At 53.7% G+C, this 24082-nt stretch overlaps 6 protein-coding genes across 6 annotated transcripts; 3 read left to right on the forward strand and 3 right to left on the reverse strand.

The window, feature by feature from the left end:
• Nucleotides 1–2100: 2100 nt before the first annotated feature.
• On the forward strand, nucleotides 2101–2540 carry GLRG_06692 (uncharacterized protein; the record flags this gene model as incomplete). Its single annotated transcript, XM_008097546.1, has 2 exons — nucleotides 2101–2206; nucleotides 2404–2540. The coding sequence occupies 2 exons, from the start codon at nucleotides 2101–2103 to the stop codon at nucleotides 2538–2540; spliced, it is 243 nt and encodes an 80-aa protein (XP_008095737.1).
• Nucleotides 2541–5233: 2693 nt separating this feature from the next.
• Nucleotides 5234–5467, reverse strand: GLRG_06693 (uncharacterized protein; the record flags this gene model as incomplete). Its single annotated transcript, XM_008097547.1, has 1 exon — nucleotides 5234–5467. The coding sequence occupies one exon, from the start codon at nucleotides 5465–5467 to the stop codon at nucleotides 5234–5236; it is 234 nt and encodes a 77-aa protein (XP_008095738.1).
• Nucleotides 5468–10559: 5092 nt separating this feature from the next.
• On the forward strand, nucleotides 10560–10973 carry GLRG_06694 (uncharacterized protein; the record flags this gene model as incomplete). The annotated part of the gene is made up of 2 exons (XM_008097548.1): nucleotides 10560–10597; nucleotides 10700–10973. 2 exons carry the CDS (start codon nucleotides 10560–10562, stop codon nucleotides 10971–10973), a joined length of 312 nt encoding a protein of 103 aa, XP_008095739.1.
• A 3244-nt stretch (nucleotides 10974–14217) lies between these two features.
• Nucleotides 14218–14866, forward strand: GLRG_06695 (uncharacterized protein; the record flags this gene model as incomplete). Its single annotated transcript, XM_008097549.1, has 2 exons — nucleotides 14218–14291; nucleotides 14590–14866. The coding sequence occupies 2 exons, from the start codon at nucleotides 14218–14220 to the stop codon at nucleotides 14864–14866; spliced, it is 351 nt and encodes a 116-aa protein (XP_008095740.1).
• Nucleotides 14867–18134: 3268 nt separating this feature from the next.
• On the reverse strand, nucleotides 18135–20557 carry GLRG_06696 (FAD binding domain-containing protein; the record flags this gene model as incomplete). The annotated part of the gene is made up of 8 exons (XM_008097550.1): nucleotides 18135–18830; nucleotides 18885–19165; nucleotides 19223–19296; nucleotides 19352–19565; nucleotides 19615–19649; nucleotides 19706–20213; nucleotides 20273–20352; nucleotides 20406–20557. 8 exons carry the CDS (start codon nucleotides 20555–20557, stop codon nucleotides 18135–18137), a joined length of 2040 nt encoding a protein of 679 aa, XP_008095741.1.
• Nucleotides 20558–21249: 692 nt separating this feature from the next.
• Nucleotides 21250–23725, reverse strand: GLRG_06697 (uncharacterized protein; the record flags this gene model as incomplete). The annotated part of the gene is made up of 5 exons (XM_008097551.1): nucleotides 21250–22752; nucleotides 22805–23092; nucleotides 23141–23246; nucleotides 23325–23607; nucleotides 23677–23725. 5 exons carry the CDS (start codon nucleotides 23723–23725, stop codon nucleotides 21250–21252), a joined length of 2229 nt encoding a protein of 742 aa, XP_008095742.1.
• Between the last annotated feature and the right edge of the window lie 357 nt (nucleotides 23726–24082).

Raw genomic sequence — 24082 nt, forward strand, 5'->3', positions numbered from 1 at the left:
GGCAAACAGGTGTCGCCTCACCGACATACGCCATCTCACCGGGACGTGGTGGAAGGGCAGACTGCGCGAAGGATAGTCTGTGGACAAATCTTATCGTGGGTCTGGGTGTGAAGTAGGTGCCTGTCATCCAATGTCGACGAGGCGTGACAAGGTTAGAATCCGCTAACGCAGCCGTCATGACGTGGGTGAGCCGGAACTTCGTGGGAAACAGACGAATCCGCAAGACGCTAGGGAATCCCAGATCCCGGAGAGCATCGGCCATCAACGGCTTTCGGAGACCTCAATCTCTGGGGTCGGCTCGCAGGAGGCAAACACCTGAGCCGGTCGCACAAGCAGAAAGGTCGAGGCGCGCTTTGCGCGGAGGCGCCAGTCATATTCGTTGGGTTATACACGGGGAGACTGGTCGAGGGATTCCGTCGGTAGTACAATGCCCCTGTGCCACACACCGTCCCTATGGAGCAAACAAGAACGCTATGCAATGGGTACGGGTAGCCTGTTCTTCCGGAATTATCCTCCTCGGCCGTAATACTGCCCTGAAGTCGTTTCCCTTTTCGATCGACGTGTCGCCAGGGGTGTGGTACGGGCTTCAATGCTGTGCTCGTCATGCCATGTCCTCCCAACATAGGGTAGTGACAAAATGACGCGTTGCTTACTATTGTGCTTCGGTACAGAAGTGCGTTGCTAAATGGCTCAAATCCGACTTGGATAGATAACTCTTTTTTCTAACAAGATGCTGATATTTTCTCATAGCTCTTTCGTCGGTTTCGGTCTTCATTTGGGCATGTTGCTGTTCTATGACCGCAAGGCTCTAGATTTCGACCGGCACATTGACAATATCACCGCGGTGACACCATGTCGGTCAAGGAAGCAGACAGCCAAGGCATCATACTCCATGCTTGCGAAGAGACGCTTACGAGAGTAAAGGGCGGTGGACGAAAGGGCCATCCTTGGCTTCTGATTGCCGACACCAATGGGAAATAGATTCGCTCGGAGCCGGCGGGTGATTGGCCATGTATATGCATGCTCTCTCCTCTGAGTCGCATTTCCGTGCATCCAACTGATTATGCTGTTCTCCCACACGCGCGACACAGGAAGGGTAAGTGCGGCGCAGCCACAGCGAGCATCTTACCCCGAGGCAGAGCGTGGCCTCTCGGCATGGGCCGATCCACTGGCATTGGTTCTGCCAATGCAAGGCGAGGCCGAATGCATAGGAGGCGGCTTGGTTGGTCGTCAAATGCCCAATATACCGGGTGTCGGAAGCTATTCCTGACTTCCCCGGAAGCTTGGTAGAGACTGTGTGAGCACTTTTGACAAGGGCTGCTCCGCTCTGTTCGTGGCCAAGGAGCTGGAACGCTGGCAGAACATGGATCCTTGTGAGACAGCCATAAGTAGAGAACATCGGCATAGTCAGGCAAGCCCCAACTGGTCGGCTACCCAGTGTGAGAGGCGATCACGCCGAGCCACCCTCCTATGAGCCCTGCCGGTCGTTTTCGGTGAGACAGAAGCCCAGTAGTACTTCACAGCGAGAAATTTCGCAGAGATCCTATACGCGCTTCCCTGTACATGGTCATGGGCGGGAGGCTCGTCAACTCGGCCGAACATCCAATGGGAACTGTGCCGCCTTCGAGTCCCTCGGCACCTTTATCTTTGGAGCCAGAAAGAGAACACATCAGGGCGTAGTTGATTGCAGTTGATACCATAGGATTTTGTGTGACTGCAAGCTTCTCGTCGTGGGGTGTCGGTCAAGATTGCGCTGGAGGAAGGGGTGCGGCAGGTGGCTTCACGAGCCCTCCGCGCCCATAAGTAGTCGTAACTATCGGCCCGCAGCCACGTACTCGTTCGTTTCTCTAATCCGGAAACTGAGCTTGAATATATATTTTTGGACGACGTATAAAGTCTCGCAATTCACTTCGTCGACAAGCATTCGCCAAACAGCCGTCTCATTTCAATACCAGATGTCGACTTCTCAAGCGTCGGTCGTAGTGAACGGTAAATCTATGAAAAGGTCAGTGAATTCATTGGAACTAGATGCAATAACGATTAAAATTCTCACTGTATACCAGGTCGAGCTCGGATCAACAGTCCCATGCCGCCGAGACAATGTCCTGTGTTGCCAATTACCTGGCGGAGCATCGAGACCTCTACGAGCGCCTCCACACCGACAAGGAGGAGCACGATAGAGTCAAGGCGCACCAAGCTCGTGCCAGTGATGCCTCTCGGAAAGCTGATGATAAGCTGAGACCGAAGATAAAATGATGGCCGAAGACTTTGTGCTGTGCTGGAGTTCGTTCCCCATGTCGCTTATCAGGGCCCACACCTTCGTGAAGACGACGATCACTGTACGCATCTTTCTTTTCAGACCGGGGTCGAGATCTTTGATGATTCAGACGATGTAGGATGGAGGCCTGGATGGTCGACAAGGTTTCAAGTCTTGGTGGACTGGACTGCAAGCGGTTTCCTTCACCGAGAAGGCCCGATACCACAAGCAAGCGCTTCCGGCCTCAAAGCGCACCTACTTCGTCAGCATGAGGCAAGAATAGTTGTCTAGTCTCAAGGAAGCTGAAAGGCTTTAGAGGACTTCCTCTCAGGAGACGTTTCATAATGCTCAAGTCTAATAAGGGAGGGAACGCAGTGACTGGGAAGGTGCGAACGGAGACAGGATGCCCGTCGACGATAACTACGTACCGCACAATCTGTGCAAAGACATACGAGCAGGAAGACGGAATGATTGGTTGGGTCGCATTGCTTTTGTCTCTTATGTCCAATTCAGGGGGGTCCATGAGCCGTCTTTTCCTCGATACCATTGCTGTCTGCACATCGACCACAATGGTCATGGAGGGGGGCCGACACATTACTATGAGCTGCTACATATACTTAATTTGTGTTTTCTTGATTACAGCCTGACCAAAAAAGATTTGAACAAAATGCAGTAAAGGTAGCCCATGTGCCACGATTGATCCTCTCTCTTGGCTTGCAACTCCAAGATGGAGTGATGCTATAGCAGCTGGATCTTCCATGTCGTGAAGTCTCATCCTGCGGAAACACACATGGTAAAATGTCCGGTTTATCCGAAGTCACCCCGCTACTCGGATTGAGCTGCTCATCTTCTTTGCTAGTACCCTGCTCTTGCCGACGCAGACGCAGGCCAGATACTGCGGGAACAGCGGCAGGATCTGACAGCGGTACCGGATTTAGTTATGTAGCGTTATCAATCAAGGAGGCCCGCTGTACTTACATATACACACCTTGCAGAAATTGACACGCCTGCGAATGGTCGAGAGTCAACGCGAGAAGATTTCCTAATCTTTCCATCAACCGACAGAAGTCCATTTCATCGTCCCATCCAAACATGAAGACGGTTTATGCAAAAAGTTCATCTTTATCTTATGTCTGTTCTTCAGACACTTGCAAATTTAAGAACACTCCCAGACCCATCTGCCTGTGGTTTACCCCACAGACTTTCAAAGACTCCGGCAGACCCCATGCATATGTAGGTAGGTGCAGATTTCTCATAACCTACAGCCGATGCGGCTACCAACCGGCGGCATGCAACGAGCTTACTATTTCGAATGCGCTGGACGGTATAAGAATTTCTGCCGAATATGAATGCAATCGAGGCGCATCAGCGTTTCTTTCTAGCTATATGCACCATGATTATTCTCTTGTCAGACGTCTTCGGTGCGATCTCCAGTCAGTAGGTGAATAAAAAGGGAGTATACGAGTATCACAAAGGCCGACTTGGTATGGTCGTGATGGAATAACCTTTTCAAACGATAAAAAATCATGCCGAGGTTTCAAGTACATACAAATGACAGAGTCGGCCTCTCGCCGATGTCCATGTCGGACTTTGATTAATGGTGATGGAGCCTCAACAGTGTAACATGATTGGTCAGTTTCAGATGACGGCTGACGAGTACGTACCGTTTATGTCTGCTTAAACTCACCTGTGTTGGTGTTGGCACAAACGGCACCCGCAAATGAAACCACCCCTAACCTTGACGCCAACAGGGACAATAAATGGGATGACGCACACTGCATACTGTATAAGCAAGGCGACACAGAAGCCGAGGCACGCGACGCCTGTTCGCCAGATCTGGCTCTCCCACGCATGCTCCACTTCTGCAGTTCAATCAAACCAGCCCATGTGCTGTTGTTTGAAGTTAGTGTTGGTGTTGGTATTGAAGGTCTAGCTTCGGCCGTGGCTGATGACCCCTGTTCTTACCCCCTGTGCTGGACCTGCACTCTGCTCTTGGTAAACAACCCCACCGCCGCCCGCCGAACCAATCCCACGTGAATCCTAACCTACTACGTAGCAGATCCTAAACCACAGAGCTTTGTTCGAGCCCGGGCAGCGGTAGCTCTAAAAATCTCTGTCCCCTGCCGTCCCCCCCCCCCTCCCATCCTCAACTCTATACGTACCTCTTGGTATACATGCCAATGTCTGGATTGGGCGGCATACGTCTTTATCTTGTACGACGACGACGACGTACACTCATCTCTGGCCGACATGAGCCTCGGTACGGAACGTCTCTTGTTAAATCGGCAAGGTCGAAACCCTTGCTCGAGGTGCTGTTCAACGACGACCAGTACTTACTCTCATACTTATACGGCGCTATCCCCTCCATTGGTTTTCCACCCGATCATCCTACTCTTATGGCCGCATCAACCAGGAACATCTAGCTGTCTCAATTAAGTACGCTATACCTTGGACAAGGGTTCGTTTCTTACAGGCAGCTCGGAAAGCTCGTTGGTGTCGAGCCCTTGCCGAGCTCATCCAGTATCACTCCTCTTCCATACTTCTTCTATACCCCCTCGGTAACTTACCACGAAGTCTCCTCGAGTAACCCAGTCTATAGTGTCTTTCTCAAAGAGAAAAGAAACTTCCCACAAGGTGGCCCCGAGTTTCCATCTGGGAAAACGCGTCGAAAGTATTAGTTCCCCGTGCTGGCTGGGATAAGATAGCGATGGCCTCCACTATAGCCCTGAACGGTAGTGCTACAAGGTAAATCCTGACTCCTTAACCATTATCGCCTCTGTGCTTAGATCTGCCAAGACTATACCGGAGCACCTTTACTGCTGACACACCCCGCGGCAAATCACAGCACCCCCCCCCCCTCCCCCCTCCCCACCTTCATCGTGTGTCTGCCGTCCGTCGGGCACTTGAGCTAATCTGTTAGCCAGAGGATCAGAGCTGGAGGCAGAAGCTCCTCGGGTGGCTCGACCGGGCACCGCTTCAATCGACACGCATGCCGCCGCCAATATCCCGACCGCCTGCGTCGGGAACGCTGAAGATGCTCAGCGCCGCAACGATAGACTCGCGACGGAGATCAACATCATCGCCAGGAATCTGCAGCGGTTTTCGCCCACCGTCGGAGCAGACGCCAGGTGACGGGGGGTCTACAGCGTAAACGCCGATTTGGCGGGGGTCAGGGCTCAGTTTTGGGCGGGCCGATGACTGGGGTTGCATCACCTACCGAGACTCTTGGAGACGGGCTTTGGCAATATATCGATACTCGCCGTCCTTTGTCGCCAACACGTAATTCCGTTGTGTGGTATTTGGCCCGGAACGGAAGTCGCGAAGGGTGTGATGCATCGGGGGAAAGAGAAACCCACCATCTCAACGTACCCGTTCTTGCTCCTTGCCGTTGTCCATCCCCAGTTGCGACTGAGACCCGCCCCCACCTGCCTATTTCGGCCGCGGGGTAACTGCCTAACCAATCTGGGCATAGACCACCGCGATGCGGGATGGTGGTTTGGTCATGGATGGAGAAGTCGATGCCGTGTAATTCTTATGTTTTATAAAACGATACGAAGCATGTACGTTCAACCTAAAAACTGCCATCAGCGCACCAAGTCAAGCTATAGCTCTAATCTGTAGTCGTAGTGAACCCTGCTGCTTGCGTGAGCCGACAGGACTTGACAGCTCCCTGTTAACGGCTAATGCTTACACCATCGCCATGCGCATTATGAACGGGTGTCAGTAGCCTCGGCTGTTTGGGCCATGTGTGGAACACCTGAAGTGATAGCCACACGGGGATTTTCGAGGTAAAGCCCGTTGATGTCTTGGAGACAGGGATGGCTGAACCAAACATCGCAGTATTCTAAAATTGACTGAAGTTACGGCCGGTAGACCATGCAGGTCTTGCGCTGCTGAGCCAATCTCGAACCCGACCATGAGACAAGAGCCTGCACCATACTGAGAACCGGTGGCAGATAACGGCTTTCCTAAGTCCTCAGGCTTTAAGGACCTAGGGAATGATTCGATATAAGATATGTCCATGGTACTTGCCGGGCTTTGTCTTCCAGATCGCCCCAGCTTGTCACGGTTTTCTTGAAACGCCAGCACGAATGCGCCTCGCCAGTACGCTCGCATGCTGACCAGACTGGACGCAGTGGGCTTCTTGTCTCGTTATTCTTAGATTTTCTCTTCCTGCTCATCATGGATTCATGTGTCTTCCCCTGTCTGGCACCAGTTCTACTTCTCATTCACTGTATTCGGTACATTTGCACAAGCAGCCTCTCCCAAAGAGGTCCCGCCGCGGCCAGCAACCCATTGCACCTGATCTGAGCCGTCTCAACGGTGCCCAAAGTCCCTGCTACGCATTCAATAATCATGAGAAGCGACAGTATAAGGTGGGATTGTCCCTCTCAAAAGGCATATACCCTGTTTCTTTACATGTTTTCTCGAGTTCTATTCACATCACATGCCATTCATTTGGTGCGTACCACACGCTCATTTCGCTCGCGCTCACGGAGAGGTCGGCGGGAAATTGCAACGCCTCGGAAGCCCTTCGAGTCGTGACGAGACACATCAAGTGCAACAGCATCATTGAGACTGGATATGGAGCAAGATCTGAAGGGGGTTGGGAAGCAATTCGAATAGGGTGATGGCGGAGTGACTGCAGCGCTGCCGATACCATAAGCGCAATTCAATAGAAACAGTAATGTCAGCAATTGATTAGAATTCCAAGGTGAGGGATTCAATAGAAAAGGCCGTGTACTCATAGACTGCACTTTCGCTTTCAATACTGAACCCCGAACAGTGGCAGGCTCTTTGAACTGTGGCTGTGGATGGGGCTGGAAGTAGATGGATACCTTGGGTAGGTAGGTACCTACAGGACCTTGAACTACCAGGCCGAAGTTAATTACCCCTGTTAGGTGACTAATGTTCACCCCCTACTACAGGACTTCACTTTTGGTGAATATTCCCCCTCTATTATGTTATCAGTTGTGGGGGGGGGGGAGGGGGTGTGACATCATAGGGGTAATTAACTTATCCCTGCCACCCCGTACATATGTGCCCGGGCTGCCAGGTACGTACCCGAGCAGACGCTATGGCCGGGGATGCCCTGCCGAACTCCCATCCGTGGACTAAAATAGCTAGCTACTTTAAGGGTCTCAGCCTCATCTACGACCATCATCATTCAGCTGATCCAACCTTTTTTTTTTTTTTTCCCTTCTTATTTTCTTCTTCTTCTTTTTTCCTGTGCTATCTTACTGATGATCACATTTGAGAGATGAGAGAGGTGAGAGAGACACGACGAAGGTATGACGCCTACAACGGGTCTCTGGAAATTTAGGCTGCTAGACATTATGCACGCCAACGAGGCACGTAAATGGATACCTTTTGCGCAGCATGGCCAAGGCTCGCAAAGATACCCATGGCTGACAAGGTTGATCGGCCTTGCGCGACATGGCTTGACCCTAGCCGTTTAATCCCACGATCCCAAAGGGCGACGGTGAGTGTTTGTTGTTCGACACCGCTGGGTTCTGGGGGTGTCAAGCCGGTCACAGAGCGCTCCGCGGACCTGAATCCAGAGGGGGGGGGGGGTTAGCATGTGATTTTGAGACACATGTCGCCCTGTTCGTCACGAGAGGGCAAATCAGCGCCGCTGGGGGAAAATGAGCCAGACGACAAGCAACACCTCACCAGCGGGTTCCGGGAAGCAACCAACAAGTACTAGTCGGATTAGCATACAACTTGTGTCACTTTGTTACAGGACCCGATGGGTCTCAGAGAGGCGCTTCTGGCTCACATTAATAAGAGGCAACCGCAATCTCCCGGGGGACGTAGTGGTTTGAAATGCCCTCGACTAATGCGAGTCTGGTCAGCATAAGGCGGATGGGATACCAATTGGATTGGGTGCAAAGATAGCAGAACTAGCGGCAACGCCGGTACTCATCGCAATTGCGACTGATGATTGCATGAGTGGGAACAGTCGGTGCAGTGTGCAGGCGAGAGAGGGACGCGCCCATTTGGTCGAGCCTCGCCCGAGAACGAGATATGGGTAAATGCAAAGCTGCCGTGAGTGGACGGGGTTTGATGACGAGACGCCGTGGTCTGGAGACTAGAGCAGAAACGCAAAAAGATGGTCCTTCGAGCACCTTGATCCCGGTCCAGACGGATGTCATGGGAACGGCCGGGGAGCTGAAGTGGCAAAATACTCTCAAAGGTGTGCCTTCGGACCTGCATTCGCGTCACGTCACGAGTCGAGACTTGATTGTGTCACTCGGAGGGCACATGCTGTCGGTTGCTGAACCGACGCGGCCGCTGACGGAAAAGCTCACGTGTATGCCATATACATATGTGAGATAGCTCCGCTTGAAATCATCCTAGAGAAGCTAAGAACGCCAGTTGGTCATGACAGGCGCTCGCAAAAGTGAAGGGCGACATGGCCGAGGCTTGACGAAGCTCGTTCATCGCTAGAACGCTGCGTCTCCAACCATGCACGGAAACAACAACCGAAAGCTTGAACCCTCCAACCGAAGGACTTTGTGGTATCATACACCATTCAGGGTGGTGGACCAATTCGACTCTTGGTGGGCATTTTGACGTGTGTGAACTGCCAGCAGATGTGCTCCGACCCAAAGTAAACAGAAAAGCTTCGCTATCAGTGCTTGGGGTGATATTCTTAAAGTATACATCGTCGATTGAAGACATTTCAGTTATTTTCGTCCCAACTGATTTCCGGGAAGGAGAGATATTTTTTAGTTTTGTAATCTTGGCTGGGTGGTCTCTCTCGAACCCCTTAGGGGTGAGCGTTCGTCTGCTTTGCTTCTCCAATTTAGCGGCTCTGAGCTCGCCCGGGATCAAGGTCCTTCTGATCTTTCACACGTCTCTCCTGCCGTCCCACTGAGGCAGTTGGTGACGAACCCCCAACCTTGATTTCGAGCGCACATCATGTCGGTGAAGTCTTTCATTCGAGCGATGGGCTTCCGGGAATCCCCGCCCCCTGGTTTTGACTGGCCTACCTAGTCGTCGACTTGGACAAGGGGGGTAGAGCTGTTGGTCTTTGGTCGCAAACACCCACATACCTAGGTACTGCGCACACGTAGCAGACCGAGGTATGTACTCTCACACGGCAGTCCCTCGTAAGGTCGCGCAAGTACACGCCAATGGTCCAACAAAGTCGGGGGGGAGAGACAGGTACCACGCCCAGAAACATAGTACGATCGAATCTCGTAGCCAAACATCCCCTGTCAACCAAAGCAGAGATTTCGGATCACACGCAGCAGACTGATGAGCAAGCTCCAAGTGCTTGTTGTGCTCCGTCTCTTGACGTATTATTGGCAAGGTGTGGGAGGGGGGTTGGGGGGATACTTGGCGATTGAAAGACCTACCATGTTTTCGTAGTGACATTTTCCCTCGCTTCACCTCCCACCCTCCTATAATGTGCGGCCCCCTCTCCGCAGCCGCCGGGTACCTGACAGGCTTTTTCCGCCCAAGACAATGACAACGACGCTTGCTGGCGACGGGAGGGTCGGCCCCCTGGGTGGTCCCCAGTCCCAGTCCCTCCGTCCCATCCTACCTCCATGTTCGTCGACTCTCTGCTTTTCTACAGGAACAGACAGACAGACAAGCACTTGCTCCGCGCCCTTCCCCTTCCCCACTCCTCTCGCCCTTAGCCTTCCGCCCTCTCACCCTATTCCTATTCTATTCCCGACTGTTCGGGTCTTCATCTCAGCGTCTTGCTTGCAGCTCACCTTTCCGATGGTGGTCCTGGGGGAGGGCTTCCTCAATCACCAAAGCAACGTACCTCCAGACCAGACCAGACCAGACCACTTCAGACTCTAGCGTACCTCGAGAAACGAGCGTCTCTCGTTCATCTCTTCCCTCTCCGAGCAGAAATGTCTCACCTTGCCGACCGTGGTCAGGGGGAGGCAGATTCAGCCTGGAAGCCACAAGCCGACGGGCACCGGGGCCATGGTGTAGAGAGGTTTGTACCTGAGCACGGCTGCCTGTCTGGTTTCCTCGTTCTCAATCTCACTTCCCCTATCTTGTCAAGGAAAGCAACAAAAGGAAAAGCGAAAAATCAGCTACGGAAAGCGCAACCCCCGACTCTTCCTTCTCATCCCACATATATAACCGAGGTGGCCCGCCGACTACAACTATGTTTGTTTCCCTACATTCCAAAGAAGTACACAGGCCGTCTACCCTCATTCCTCTCAATTTTCCCATCACAGCGGCAGAGAAACAGCAGCCCCAACCCAAACAACCAGCCAAAAGGTCCCTTCTTTTTCCCGGGCCGCTCCTCTCTCCCTCCCGTCGCCTCCCAAGCATGTCTTCCAACATTCCACAGCAAGGCTCGGTCAGCACGTATGTTTCTCAGATGAGCCTCTCCCCGCCCTTCTCTTTGCCCTTTCTTCTGCGGAGCTGCTGAGTCGTGTCGTGCCATGCTGATGATACCCGACATTGCAGCAATCCTTTGGCTGCGAATACAGAAACCTCTAGTGAAGCCTGCGCCCAGAGAGACGCGCGAATCCAGACATTCCTCTCGGACCAGTCCCTTCGTCTTGTTCACGGGACCGTCGCGACTCAACAGCGCTCGTCGTCGCCGGCGGCTGCTGCCGTTGCCAGCATCGATCAACTCGGTCTAAGCTCCAATGGCGCCGGGGCCGGCTGCGCTACCGGGAAGTCCGTCGACGCTGTGCCTTTAGCGTTGCGCGGAACCGGATCACAGTTCGAGAAGTAAGATACCTAGAGGCACTACCAAAACGTACCAAGAAGTCGGACATAATGAGAGCGCCACACCTTCCGTGGCTGTGGAATGAAAGGCTTCACCAAGTGCTACGAAAGCTTCTGCATGGGTTCCAGACAGACATGCCCCCCATGGCACCTGGCGTTGTAGGTCCAGCAGCATCCCATCCCCACAAGCTCAGAAGTTCAACGCTGACGTTGTCTGAGCCTAGTTTCTTAGACAATTTTTTATTTAGACTTGTATGTCAAGCTCTCTATTTATGTGCGCTCTCTGGAAACGATCTCCGACACTTGTGGGCAACAGCCAAGAGTGCAATTCTAGCTTGCCTGTTCCTGCATGGGTTCGTCACGCCGCAATTGCTCCAGAGGTTTTTGTCATGGGCTGGGCGCACAATCGTCATGTGCGACGGCGTTGGCGTACGTGTACTTGGGTACTATGTAGTGTAGTGTAAATCATTCGCTTTCGTCCTCTCAAAGCACGTTGCATCGGTGTGTGGGACGGGACTGGTGCCAGGGGTGGCTGCAGGACTTGGACCTGTCAGGTACGACAGTCGGACCTTTCCCTCGGGTTCGTGTGGGGGAGGTTTTTTTTGTCACTTTGTTTCACAAACAACTTGTTCATCGCAATTTGATTTGCAAACAATCAGTCCTTGATGGAGACTTGGTTCTCGCTACACGACCCAGATTTCAAGCATTCTGTCTCGGTGGGCTATCCTTGAGTACCTACCAGGTAGACCCATGACAGCGGGGCCGCTATGGCCGGTTCCCACATGGTCATTGCACACACAGTCTTTGGAGTCCAAGTGGCCTGGACCCTGCTGTTCTGTTCGTCCGAACTCTATTTCAACTGCAACCATTCTTATTTCTTTGTTGTTTTTGATCTCTCAGTTCAACGGTTCCTTGGTCGCCACATTGAGTTGAGCACCACGATGGCCGCTTCCTTCCAGGCCGGCGGCAACTGCCGTGATCAAGAAGCCAGCTAGTCTACACTCGGTTAGTATATACCATGTAGGGCGACCAAACGGCAGGCAGCCAGCATGAAGATAGTGGGGCGAGGCATGCGAACCCTTTTGGTGAGTGTGGGCGAACCCCCACACTCTACCTAGAGCATGAACAGTGGGGGGAGGTAAAAGAAAAAAGGATAGAAAACGGCCTAGCAAAAATCCCGTCAGACGGTGTGTAAACCGACTGGGTGGCTGCCACCGACCGTGGCAAATGGGAGTACTTGTAGTCAGTTAGGTTCGAATCCTATCGGCGTTACATTTTGGGGTTGTTGGTACAACTGCTTCTTTCCCACTACCTAGTTAGTCCACGACGGAGAAACGTGACGCCTGATTAATGTGCGTGCTGGGCCGTTGGGACTCGCGCCAACCACAGGGTCCATGATGTCAGCAATTGCTTCGAGGCCGACCACGTGACTCTCGCCCGGCACCCCCAAGTCGCCTACGGAGGCTGTACGGTGCCAAATCAAATGGCCAGTCGCCCATCTCGAGCGATGCGTTCACGCGTTTGCATTTTTATCCATCTGCGCCCGCGAGGTTTGCTTCAAATCGAGCGCCAACCAGTGTCACTAGGTTCTGTTTCAAAAAGAAGCCTTCTTTCAATTGGCACGTTGCAGCACCGGCCCTCTGGGTGTGCAGAAACTGAATGTCGCAGAACGTTACAGAGGATCGCCGTTTCTGGTGTGGAGAGAGAGGGGTGGGGAGAATGCTGTGGGTGGGCAACTGGGTCATTCCAAGCCACGCGTAACTCTCTCCATTTCTCCAGGGCAAGAGCGTAGCGTGGCAAGCACCTTGCCAGCATCACTGCAGATTTTTACATTTCTTTCTCGGCAGTCGATTGGTAGCTCCTGGCTGGAGCGTTTAATTGGCGACAGTATCGGTGTAATGGTAAGCAAGCATTGTGGCTGAGGCAGCCCATGGTGAGGAAGTCGGACGGGGGATAAGCAATGAGATGAACGAGGTGAGTTGTGCGCCAGTTCGATTAGACGGCTGGGGAAACGGTGGGGGGGAAAAGGAAAGATGCCCGGGTGAGCGAGTGAAAGCAAAAGGGGGCAAGACACGGGAAGCACCGTCCGCATGGCTCATCAACTTGTTTTTTGGAGTGCTCATGCGAAGTAGCGGCCGACGTAGGTCGGAAAGGCAGGGATTCTAATGGTAAGCGGTTGATCAGGGCTGACCAGAGAGGAGGCGGCAGAGGCGGAGGCGGGACCGTACCGTATCATGAACACATTACGTTGCCTGCATCGCGGAAGCAAAGTGGATCTGGGATTGGAGCGTCGGTGGTGAGAAGAAGAGGGGCGTGCCACTTGTGCGATTAACCCTCATCCTCCTCCATTTCCGAGCACCCGATTATGGAGGCTGCCTGCCATTACGCTTCTTGGTCAGACGGCAGCCCGTGGATGATCAGAACGGTAGGAAAAGGGTGGAGGCACAGGGGCTTGTGTGGGTATGCGGGTGTGCGTATGTGCGCGGCACTCCAGGCTGGACCAGACCAAACCGTTCCGTCCCAGGTACTTTGAACGATGCAGAATGCTGGCACCTGCTGCTGCGCTGCGCTGCACTACACTTGCGGATCATATTCACCGGGGAGCATCATCATGTGGACAAGGACTCTCTTCTGGGACCCCCAGATGAGCTTTACGACTGGATTAACAGCTAAAAAATGTTTCCCCATGCCCGCCGACAAAAGGGTTTCGCGACCTCGTCCCAAAGCGAGATCGGCTACCCGAGCTGTAATCCCTGTCCGTCTACTTGGGTACCTGATAAAGGAACTGTCACTCAAAGCCCCTCCACACTACATACTGAGTCCTCGCCTCGCTCCTTACTCCTCCCCCACCTTCCGCTCATAAACACGATCTCAACTTGCACCACAATTGTGCGCGTCTCGACCCTCTGCACCCGCGAAGAAAAAAAAAAGCTACCCTCTTCTCCCCCCCAGGAGCTTCCTTCTCCTTTGCATAGTCCCCAGATCGCAAGTGTCCTTGGTCATGCAAAAGTGTATCGTATTTATTTACTCCCCCTATTCTACTTCACACCTTGCTTTGCTCCTCACTCGACGAACCTTTCCTGCCGCCCTGCTCCCCCAAACCCACCTGTCTTTCCCCTTCCGCCGCCAACCTCTCCTCAAAACTATACAACATTCACCTCCCGCAGACGACCGGAGCAACCCACCGCACAGACACCTGAACGGAATCGTTGCTCCATTCCCTTAGCCTCTGCTGTTCCCAAAACGCCAGCATGGAAGCCTCTCCACAGCAGAACGGCAATGCCGACGCTGCCTCCAACGTTGCCGAGCAGGGCTCCGCCTACAGGTACGTGAGCAACACGGCCCATGAGGCACCATCGCTCGCCTACGCAAGAGTCCGTCCATGAAGTCTGCTTCAAGCATGTGTCTTGGTAGCTCATGCGTCGTCTTGAGATGGCTACCCAGACAGGATGTCATCGAAGAGGACGAGCTAAACAACCGCAAGTGCGGAACCTCGTCAGCCCAAGAATATGCCACAAGCTGAGCCCTCCTTTTCCGAACCCGCTCTTCCACCCGTACCCCTCCCTGTATGGTATTGATTCGATGGTTTCGCTTTCGGTCCGACTGACGACGCTGGTTTCTAGTGGTAACTCGCGTGGGCCCAACACGGTCGAGCAGAACTCGGCGGAGAAGCGCGCGCGCCTCGACCTGTTCCTTGCGGACACAGCCCTCCAGGGTCGCAGCAGCGATCATGCCGGCACTGTCGAGCACCAAGATGCTCGGACTCGGCGTATCTTGGACGCAGTCACTGCTATCGACGAGCTCCTTCCCAAGAAAGCAGGTAGTGAACCCACCGACGGCCAGGCCGATGACAACTTGCCCATGGATCTTCAAGGCATCGGCAAGCAATTCGACGAGTAGTGGCAACGTTGTCCTAGATTCAGTCAGTCATTCAGCAAGCGACCGCAACACTTGTTGCGATGAATAGCACATTCTCAGCTATCAGTGGGGGTGTTGGCGATTGGCCGGATCCACCTCCGAATTCGGGAATGTATGGGATACGTCATCCCAGTATTCCCGCGGTATCAGCTTGCGCATTCCCCTCACATGCGGCCACGTCAACAAGGCTTCTTGAGCCGGCTGGTATCTGAAGTCCTGGACTTGCGCAGGCGCTTTGAAGAAGCGTCTGCGTGTGATGAATCGGGGAGAATGACAATGAGTCCTTTTCTTTGGGAAGTCTCGATGAGTTTGCTGTTCATGATTTCTTCGAGCATACACGCAAAGGCGTCTGAAGCGACTGGGAAAAGCGTCGTAAGAAAAAAGGCATTTCGGGTCGGTCGGTATCTGGCGATATGGACGGAGTTTCCTTGTTTTTTCCATGTCTTTACTTTTGTTTTCTTTCCTGAGCTGGGTCCATTCGTTCACGTCGCAACTTCTGTGCTTGGGTTTGTCTCTTCGCCATGTGCATCGAGTATTGACTCAACTGTCATCAGGACTTCGGCCCAGGCGCGGTCGGATGCTAGACGATGATGCTGAGGGAATATACGGTGACCACGTATATATAATGGGAGAGGAATGATGTGATGAAGAGCGGAGAGTTTCGGTGCAGCATGAGATGTCCTTTGTTGATTAATCGGGGGGCTGGGGCTTTGACTAATGACACGTAATCTAATCCTCTGTTCCGCGTCCGGTAATCAAGCCTAACGTGATGAGAGCGACATTACGCCAAACTACCACAGAGAATAAGAGAAGGGTGATGGGAAACTAGGAGGACAAGTATAAAATCAAATAAAAAGCCCGGGGAAAGTGGTGACATCTTAGGGTATTGTACAAATCGAGATTATGGGCTTATCGGTTTGGCTAACAGACGGGTGCTGATGAATATCGACAAATTGAGTGTGTGGGCACGCTCGTAATATCGTAAACACTTCCAGCTGGATAATCGTTCCACCTTCCCCGTATCATGTCCGCGATCGACGGAATCCTCCTCGGCCTAACTTCAGGCCGTCGTCTGCGGGAGGGGGGTAGGTACCTATCTAGACTCTTCGGCTGGAACCGGGAGTCGTCGGCTTCTGCAGGGTACCCGCCTCGCAGGGAGGAGAGCCCTCATCTCAAAACCTATACGGTGGATCAGATGGAGAACTCTAGAGGGAGGGAGAGAGGTGCTGCTCGTAAATATACCGGTGGACGGACAATGTAGCAGCTGTCGGCCAATCGTTCTATGCATATGCAAATATACGTGGAATACCCAGAGCCCAAAACAACACCAGTTAGTACTGGCGACACTCCTGCAGGGGTTGCGGCACCGCTAGCCTGGGTACCCGATAGGTCTCTAGAGACCATTCTCACAATGCCGCCATACTCATTCCTGTAGGCCTCGTCCCTGTATATTCGCGGATTACGATACATTTTAAATTATGATGCCTTTTGTTACTTGCACATAATCAGCTCCGTGAGGTCAGCAAAAGCATCTAGGCGCGCGTACCATTTAAGCAGGAATATCTTTGACTGGCCGGTGCGGCGATTGCTGAACCTCACCCAAACCGTACATTGCTCACGATGAAATCACTGCTGTAAGCCTAACCTGGAAGTGGAGCCTGACATTTATCCCACCCCCCCCCCCCCCCCCCCCCCCCCATGGCACATCCTTGCTATGACAATAACAAACACCTCACCCGTCAACTCGTACATCTTTCTCATACGGCAGAATGAGCAGCAGCTCGCATTTCTCGACGTCTTGATACTTGTACCACACTGGACGAGCAGACCTTTCGAGGCCGTCGGCGGTCAATTCTCCGATGCTACGCCCCCGCTAGAGGCGGTTGTTGACCGGTCGCGATATCCGCCGCAGCCAACGGCGTGTGCTCAAATTCCCGTGCCCGGCACTACGTGATAATGGCTCTGCTATGTGGCATGGTTTCCCATGACAGGGGTGGCGGCGGTTGGGGATCCTTGGTGATCCCTTAGCCGGGTTTTCCCTGGACACGACCATCTCCCAGATGGGGATCCAGTTCGGTAGGGGGTATTCCAGCTTCAGGGGGGGTATCCGGCCAGTGGATCGAAGTTCAGGGGAGGGTAAAAAGACCTCCGTAGGCTTATTTAGGCTTAGCGTAGAGTGTGAAGAGTGCAAGAGTCCTAGGTATAGACTCAGCATATGCTTAGCATATCCTCTACAATATAGCACTTACCTTCTATAACTATAGAGGACTTAGTTATCTTGGTTTTTACTAAATCCTCTATAGTTATAAGAGGTAAGTACTATATTCTAAGGTATAGACTTAGTATATGCTTAACATATCCTTCAGAATATAGCACTTACCTTCTATAACTATAGAAGACTTAGTAAGAACTAAAGTAGCTAAGTCTTCTATAGTTATAGAAGGTAAGCGCTATATTTTAAAGGATATGCTGAGCATATGCTGGGATAATTTTAGTTACCTTTTTTTAATTTACACTGTGACTAGGGTTTTAACCCCCTTCCGAACTCCGCTCCACTTTTCCGATACCCACCCCCGAAGCTGGAATACCCCCTACCGAACTGTGCACCCCTCCCAGATCACCACCACCGGTGTGTTGCAGCAGAGGAGACCCCTGCCTCGGGATATTCCACTTGGGATGAACCGGCCGAGCGCTCCGCCCCCAAACGGTGCACGCTCTGCGTAGTTGGTTCAACGGCTCGGCGCGCTTCTGTGTCATGCGTGATAACGGAACGGTTCACGGAGCAATGACGCTGGAAATTAGCGGGGTTTTTTTTATATACCTTGTTCCCTTCCTCCTCACAACAAACGACGAATAACGCCGTGGTAATTAGACGGGGGCATTGCTGTATAGAGTCGACTGGTTCATTTTTCCCTACCACACTTTTCCCCGGGTTTGAAGATTTCATCTTCTTATCATCTCGCAGTAAGAGGGGTTGGTTGTCCTCTGGCCAATGACAGAGCTACCCCTCCCCATTGGATCGGGCCAACCGGTTTCCACCTGTGTGTACCTCGATGGGCTCTTCCTGCTTACGCTGATTGTTTTCCCTGAAAAGACACACGTGTACCTCAACAATCCGTGATCATGAGATTGCATCGACTGAGTCGCATTCTATCAAGCGCTTTGAATACAATACACCAAACGTCGGCGATTGGGTCTTTCTTCTATGAAGGAGATCGTTTTGTTTTTCTGAGGGGTGAGACCATCCTCATCAGCCATGGAAGACGCCGTCAAGCCATTTCTGGATCTGCTCCTGGCCGCCATGGTCCACCGAGGTGACGAGCCCGACATAACCATCCGGACGTAGCCCAACGACGGCCCCCTTGACCCGGTCGATGCCGTACTTCTCGTACGCCTTCTGGGGCTCCTCGTACATCGTCTCCCCGTCCACGAAGATCTTGTCGTAGTCCCAGCCGAGCTTGCTGTCGAACGGGTGGTACGCCTCGTGCACGTCCCTCAGCACTTCGACCTCGTCCCGCGGCGCCGTGTGCACGAGCAGAACGTCCACGATGGACGGGTCCGCGTCCGTCTTGAACTTCATCGACCCGCCATGCGGGTCCGACGAGGGCGAAAGGCCGATCGTAGGCAGCCCAGGCAGGTACGACGACAGCCATGCGCCGAGGGCGTTGACGCTGTCGCGCTGGGGCCCCCGTGAGATGTCACCGCCGAAGACGACGAGGCGGAAGCGCCCGTCGGAGGGTATCTTGTGGTGCAGCTCCCACAGGCGGGCGTCGGACTGGCTAATGACCTTGTGCGACGGGAAGCGCTGGCCGAGCTTGCAGTTGGCGGCGAGGGACGGCGTGCTCTCCGCGGCGCTCTTCCGCAGTCCGGAGTCCTGGTCGGTTTCTTCGGCCTCTTTGGCGACGAAGACGGTGGGCTGGTAGTCTACACCGACGCCGCTCGTGAACTGCTTGCATGTCAGCCGTCTCGCACGTATTCCGCGCTAGGAAATCGCGCATACCATTCGGCTCTTGTGGAACGCCTGCTGCAGCTCGTCGTCGGTGACGCCCGTCTCGTTTTGGATGTCCTTGGCAGGGCGGCCCGTGAACAGCTTGGAGAATTTGCCGTCGAACGCGATGAGGTCCTTGGCGATCTTCTTGCGCTCGAGCTCGTACGTCGCAAGGGCGTGGCGGGGGAGGATGTTTTTGCAGGCCAGGCCGATCTTCCAGCCGAGGTTGTAGCTGTCCTGCATCGAAACGTTCATGCCCTGGCCCGCCTTGGGGGAGTGCGTGTGTACAGCATCTGAGGGGGGGCCGGTGAGCTGCTGACTTCGGGGTTGTTGAAACAAGGGCTACTTACCTCCCGCGAGGAAGACGCGGTTGAGCTTGCTGAAGTTGTCACCCGTCCGCTGACCGATCTGGTATGCCGTCCACCTGTGTCGCTGTCAGCAGTTGGCCCCCGTGGCCTGGTGACAAGACTTGAGCTCACCAATCGCAGTAGTGATATTCGAGCTTGTACGGGTTGAAGATCTGTTGTGCTGACTTGAAGATGAAGTCCGGCGTGATTTGGGATCTGTCGACGCGGCCGCCGCCGGCTGTGACCTCCTTGAGCTGGATGTAGAGACGGACGATTCTGTTCTCGCGCGGGATGACCATGACTGCGCCCGAGGTGCTGTTGATTATGGTCCGGAATCGGATATCGGCTGTTGATTCATTAGCCGATACACTGCGTCGCCCGGAGTTCACACTCACGAAAGTCTGTGATGGGAACGATGTCCATCACGCCCCTAGATCGCATCCGTCAGCTTCGACCTTCCCGACGTTTCGTCTCGCCAATACGCACCAAATAGCATCCGTCGTCTCGCCCTTCATCTCGAACCCCTCCCCGAGCGTCTTCCGCGTCCAAGAATGCGCCCCATCGCACCCGACGACATACTTCGCTCTCACAATCTCGTCCCTCGCCTCCCGCCCCTTGGAGCGGTCCAGCATTTCACCCACGTCGTCGTCTGCGAGGTTGCTCCTAAAGAGGCCGTCGTTGAGGTTGCTCAGCATCTGCGTCGGCGTCGCCTCCTCCTCAGTCAGATGCCTCAGCGTCACCGTCACGGGGTGCGCGTCCGGGTCCTCGGCCTTGCTCTCGTCGATCTCGAGTGACGTGGGAATCACCATGCGCTCAACGTGCAGGGCGTCCGCGGCAGAGGCGTAGGAGGCGCGGATGGCTTCAAGGAAAAACTGCTCGATGCGGCCCTGGTGTAGCACAGACTCAGTGAAGCGAGAGAGACCGGGGATGGTGTTTGCGACGTGAGCGCTGCGTGCGATTTTGCCGCTCTTGTCCGGGTTCCAAAAGGAAACCTCTGCAGGGGTGTGAGTTGGTTGAGTGCATGATTGTTTATCCAGGCGTGGCTTGACCAACCTAGCATGCGGTTTGCTTCTTTCCATACGCGCTCTCCGACACCAAAGCTGTCTAGGATCTCGAGAGTCCTCACTTGGAAGCTGCATGCTATGTAAGGATTCGAGTTTCATCGTGAATGACGAGAGCTACTCACCCGTCTGCCTGTCCCGAGTAGATTCTGGAGGTCCTCTTGTCTACGATGCGCGTCTTGACACCAAGTCTAGATAACCACAACGCGAGCATCAGCCCCGCTGGGCCGGCGCCGATGATGAGAACATCGACTTCGCTGTCGGGAAGAGCCGTCATATTCGGGGTATCTGTCAAACGAAGAAACGAGTGAAGTTGGGAAGCGAGAATATTCCAAGGCGTTGATGAGAGCTCAAGCTGGCAAATAAAGACTTTTTTCGTTACAAATTCATCGCAGCTTTAAAGCATCCATGCCACCGACGGATTGATCCCACCGGCAAGTCCTCGGAATACCACTCCGTCGGGGAATTTCGCGTAGTCAGCAGTGAACTGCCGCGTTGGTGTTCTTAGGTTATCGGGGAGATAAGCAATGAGAAAGCATGACAAAGGGTGGAACTGTGGAGAGGCCAAATGGAGGGGCCGAAAGGAGGGGTATCATTGGGGAATTGGGCATTCCTTAAACCGGGTCCTAAACGTCATAGGATGTGGGGGGAGAGATGAAGGGGGGGCTCGGATAATGATGTACGCTGTATTTTTCCTGGGCAGTTTTAACTGGCTGCGTGTAGCAGACAAAGCCTCAGCACAATAGTGGGAGAAAGCATGCGAGTCCAGCAATGCAGCAGCATGCTCTGTGTATGTACGTTACAATGCAAGATGTGAGACGTTAGACGGGAGTGGCACGGATCCGCCCTTGCAGGCGCCTTACAATAGTACTACGTATCTGATGCTGGTGGTGGTGGTGGCGGTGCGGTATGCACCTTGGCTTTCTCCAGCCCACCCCATTCGGCATCTACTTCCACTTCATTCATCTCTCATTCAGCTCCCGGCCCGGCCCGCCCTAAATCCCGCCGTACTCTCCATACACGCGATCCCACCGGCCGCTTCTCGTGGCCTTGCAGCACCTCGATCCACGGTGTGTCACTGACGTCGCTGGCCAGCTCGAGGTTCTCGGGCTCCTCGTCTGACCTATCACTCTCCGTGTCCTCGTCCATGACCTCCACCGTGCCATCCCTAACGTCACCTTCGGTGCCGTTGAAAGACTGGTAGTACAGGTCTTCGGTGTACGCCCAGCCGGGTGAGTCGAGCTTGCCGTGGATCAACACCAAGTGGTGGCCTGCCTCTTTTGCAGCCACGATGCGTTCCAAAGGAATCGGGGTGAGGATTTGTAGGACGCCATTTTTGGTGTCGATGCCGCGAAGCAGCACCATGCCGAGTGTTTGCGAGTATCGAGGGTCCAAGGTTTGAGCGTCAGAGTTTGGGATGTAGGGGATACCCTCTGGCGTCTTCGAGATGATCCTGTCCAAGTTCGATGCACTTCCGTCAACGTCCATCGCATCAGGGCCTGGTGCACGTGTCATGACTCCCTCACTCTCCTTAGCGAGGCGGTCAAACGCCTTGATGTCCTCGGCTTCGACCAGACACAGGATCGAACCGTTGATCGTTTCCGCAAGCAACTCTGCCGGTGGCTGGTACTCGTAACTGATGATACCCAAAACACCGCGGTTCTTGCCCTTGTAGCCAACCGTCAATGGTGGTGACGACGACAACGGCGTCGGGTTCCATGTCAGTCTGTTTGAAGGATCCTTAACAGTATGGAAATACGCGAGCGCCTGCATCGAGCGCAAGTGTGCCGCCGTTCTCGAGGTAAACTCCGACTGCTGAGAAGGCAGAAGTGTGAAAGTCTCCTTACAAGCCGTCTGCAGGCCCTCGACAGTCTCCTTAGGCCCGTCTTCGGACATGTATATGACTTCGGTGGGTTTGATGTTTGACACCAGCTCGGTCAAAAGATCGAGTCCGGTCCCCAGAACCCAACCTGGGGTGTTGATGATCAAGGGTAGCCCCTGGCACGTGCTTTGGTAACGGTGGTATAGATCCAATGCGCATTCCAAATACAGCTCTGGATCCGAGGCGGGAGAAACCGAGGCGATTGAGTGGCATCTAACCACAGATACGTGCTGCTCCCCTGCCGCTATATGGGTAAAGGACGGCCCCAGGTTTGGTTCTCTTACGTGGACCAATGCGATAGTGCCCGCGGGAGTGTATTCCGGTTGTCCGGGATCAAGATCTAGCACAACCACCGATAGGGGCGTTTTCCTATTTCGCGTCTGCTGGCCAGCGCCAGTAAGAAGGCGGTTTCCCAGTATCCGACCAAACGTGGACTTGCCAGATGATTTGGGGCCACAGAGCATCACGCTCAAAGGCGGTTGGTCCGGCTGCCTTGCTTTCGTCAAGCCCGCCAGCTTCTTATTCCAGGCGGGAGGAGAGCGCAGGTCCTGAACCAAGGCCCGCTTCGGCGCATCTTCCGTGGTGCATATCTACATGCAGTCAGTTAACCATACTTTCTGCGTCTCGGAGGAGCTCTCCCACAATTTTGTATGTATCTCTCTTAGCGGCTTGCTTGCTCGTCTTTGGCTCCGGGTCGTGCCACAAACTTCGAAAGAGGGGCGAAAGTCGCTCGAGTTTTCGGAGACTGGCTCCTTGCGGATGCGGATGAAGCTCCAGCCTTGTCTCTTCCATACACCGCAGCACAGGGATCGCATGGCAGTGAGGTGCATGTACCCATTTGATGCCATCGCTAGGCCGGATGCTCGCACCCGCGATGGTAACCTCGCCGTCAGCTACCCGGATCCCGTAGCTTCCGAGCACCAAAAAACGCTTAACCCTGTCAGCATGGTAATGCGTGATGATCTATGTATCGCTTACCTCGCTGTCATGGAGCCTGAGTTCCAGAATCCCGCCGGCGATCTTGCGGGAGTTGCTTTTTGTTGGCCTGAAAGTCGAGAATTGTTGAGGGCCAGACTTTCCTGATCTTACATCTTCAAGATCTACCGTTGGACTACTGTCACAAGTGTCAGCGAGCGGTAGGCACATCGGAAGACTCTCTCACTTTAGCGCGGTGGTCATATCTACTGCCTGCGTTACATTTTGACTGTCTGAGATTTTACTATGACTGAAGCTTGAAATGGCTGCTTCTTGGAGAGGTTCTGACGCCTTCTCGGTGTCTGCAAGCCTTTTTGATGATCTTGTCTTTACGGGGGGCTGCCTCTTGGAGGTGGGCTTCGGCGCTGATGCTTGGGACTCTTGGGCTGATTGAGAATCAGGCTGAGGCGCTGGCGACAAAGACGGACCGGCTGAAAGTAGCTGTTGCCTCAAAGCAAAAGCGCTCATTGCTTTGCAAGATATTAGCAGGCACTTGGGCTCAAGAGAGCTCAGCGTAAAAGCTCAAGGGACCAACTCACGTCTTGAGCCCTCAGACGTCTCAACCTTGCGTCGCTTTGGCGTCGCCATGCTGGATTGAGACCGCCTTCCAAACAATGAATAAATGGCTTAAGAGAGATTATAGCAAAGAATCCCCTTTGGCTCTTTCCCTCTATTGGTGGACGAAAGCAATAAAGCTGCCCTTACCAGTGACGGCAAAGCCAAGATGCCCGTCTGAGAGAAAGTGAGGTGTGATGAACGGCTCTCGTTCAGTTCACACTCGGGGGGGGAGAGACGTGATGTCCTACTCCTTCCTCTTAATGTGGCCGGTACGTACTCAGCACTTAAAGAGGCAGCCACGGCCGGCACCTTCTTCTGAGGATATCTATCTTGCGTTCTTTCCCTATCTCTCTCTCTCTTTCTCACTCACAGACCTCACAGACCTTG

The sequence above is a fragment of the Colletotrichum graminicola genome, assembly GCF_000149035.1.
Source record: "Colletotrichum graminicola M1.001 genomic scaffold supercont1.27, whole genome shotgun sequence".
NCBI classification, from domain to species: Eukaryota; Fungi; Ascomycota; class Sordariomycetes; order Glomerellales; family Glomerellaceae; genus Colletotrichum; species Colletotrichum graminicola.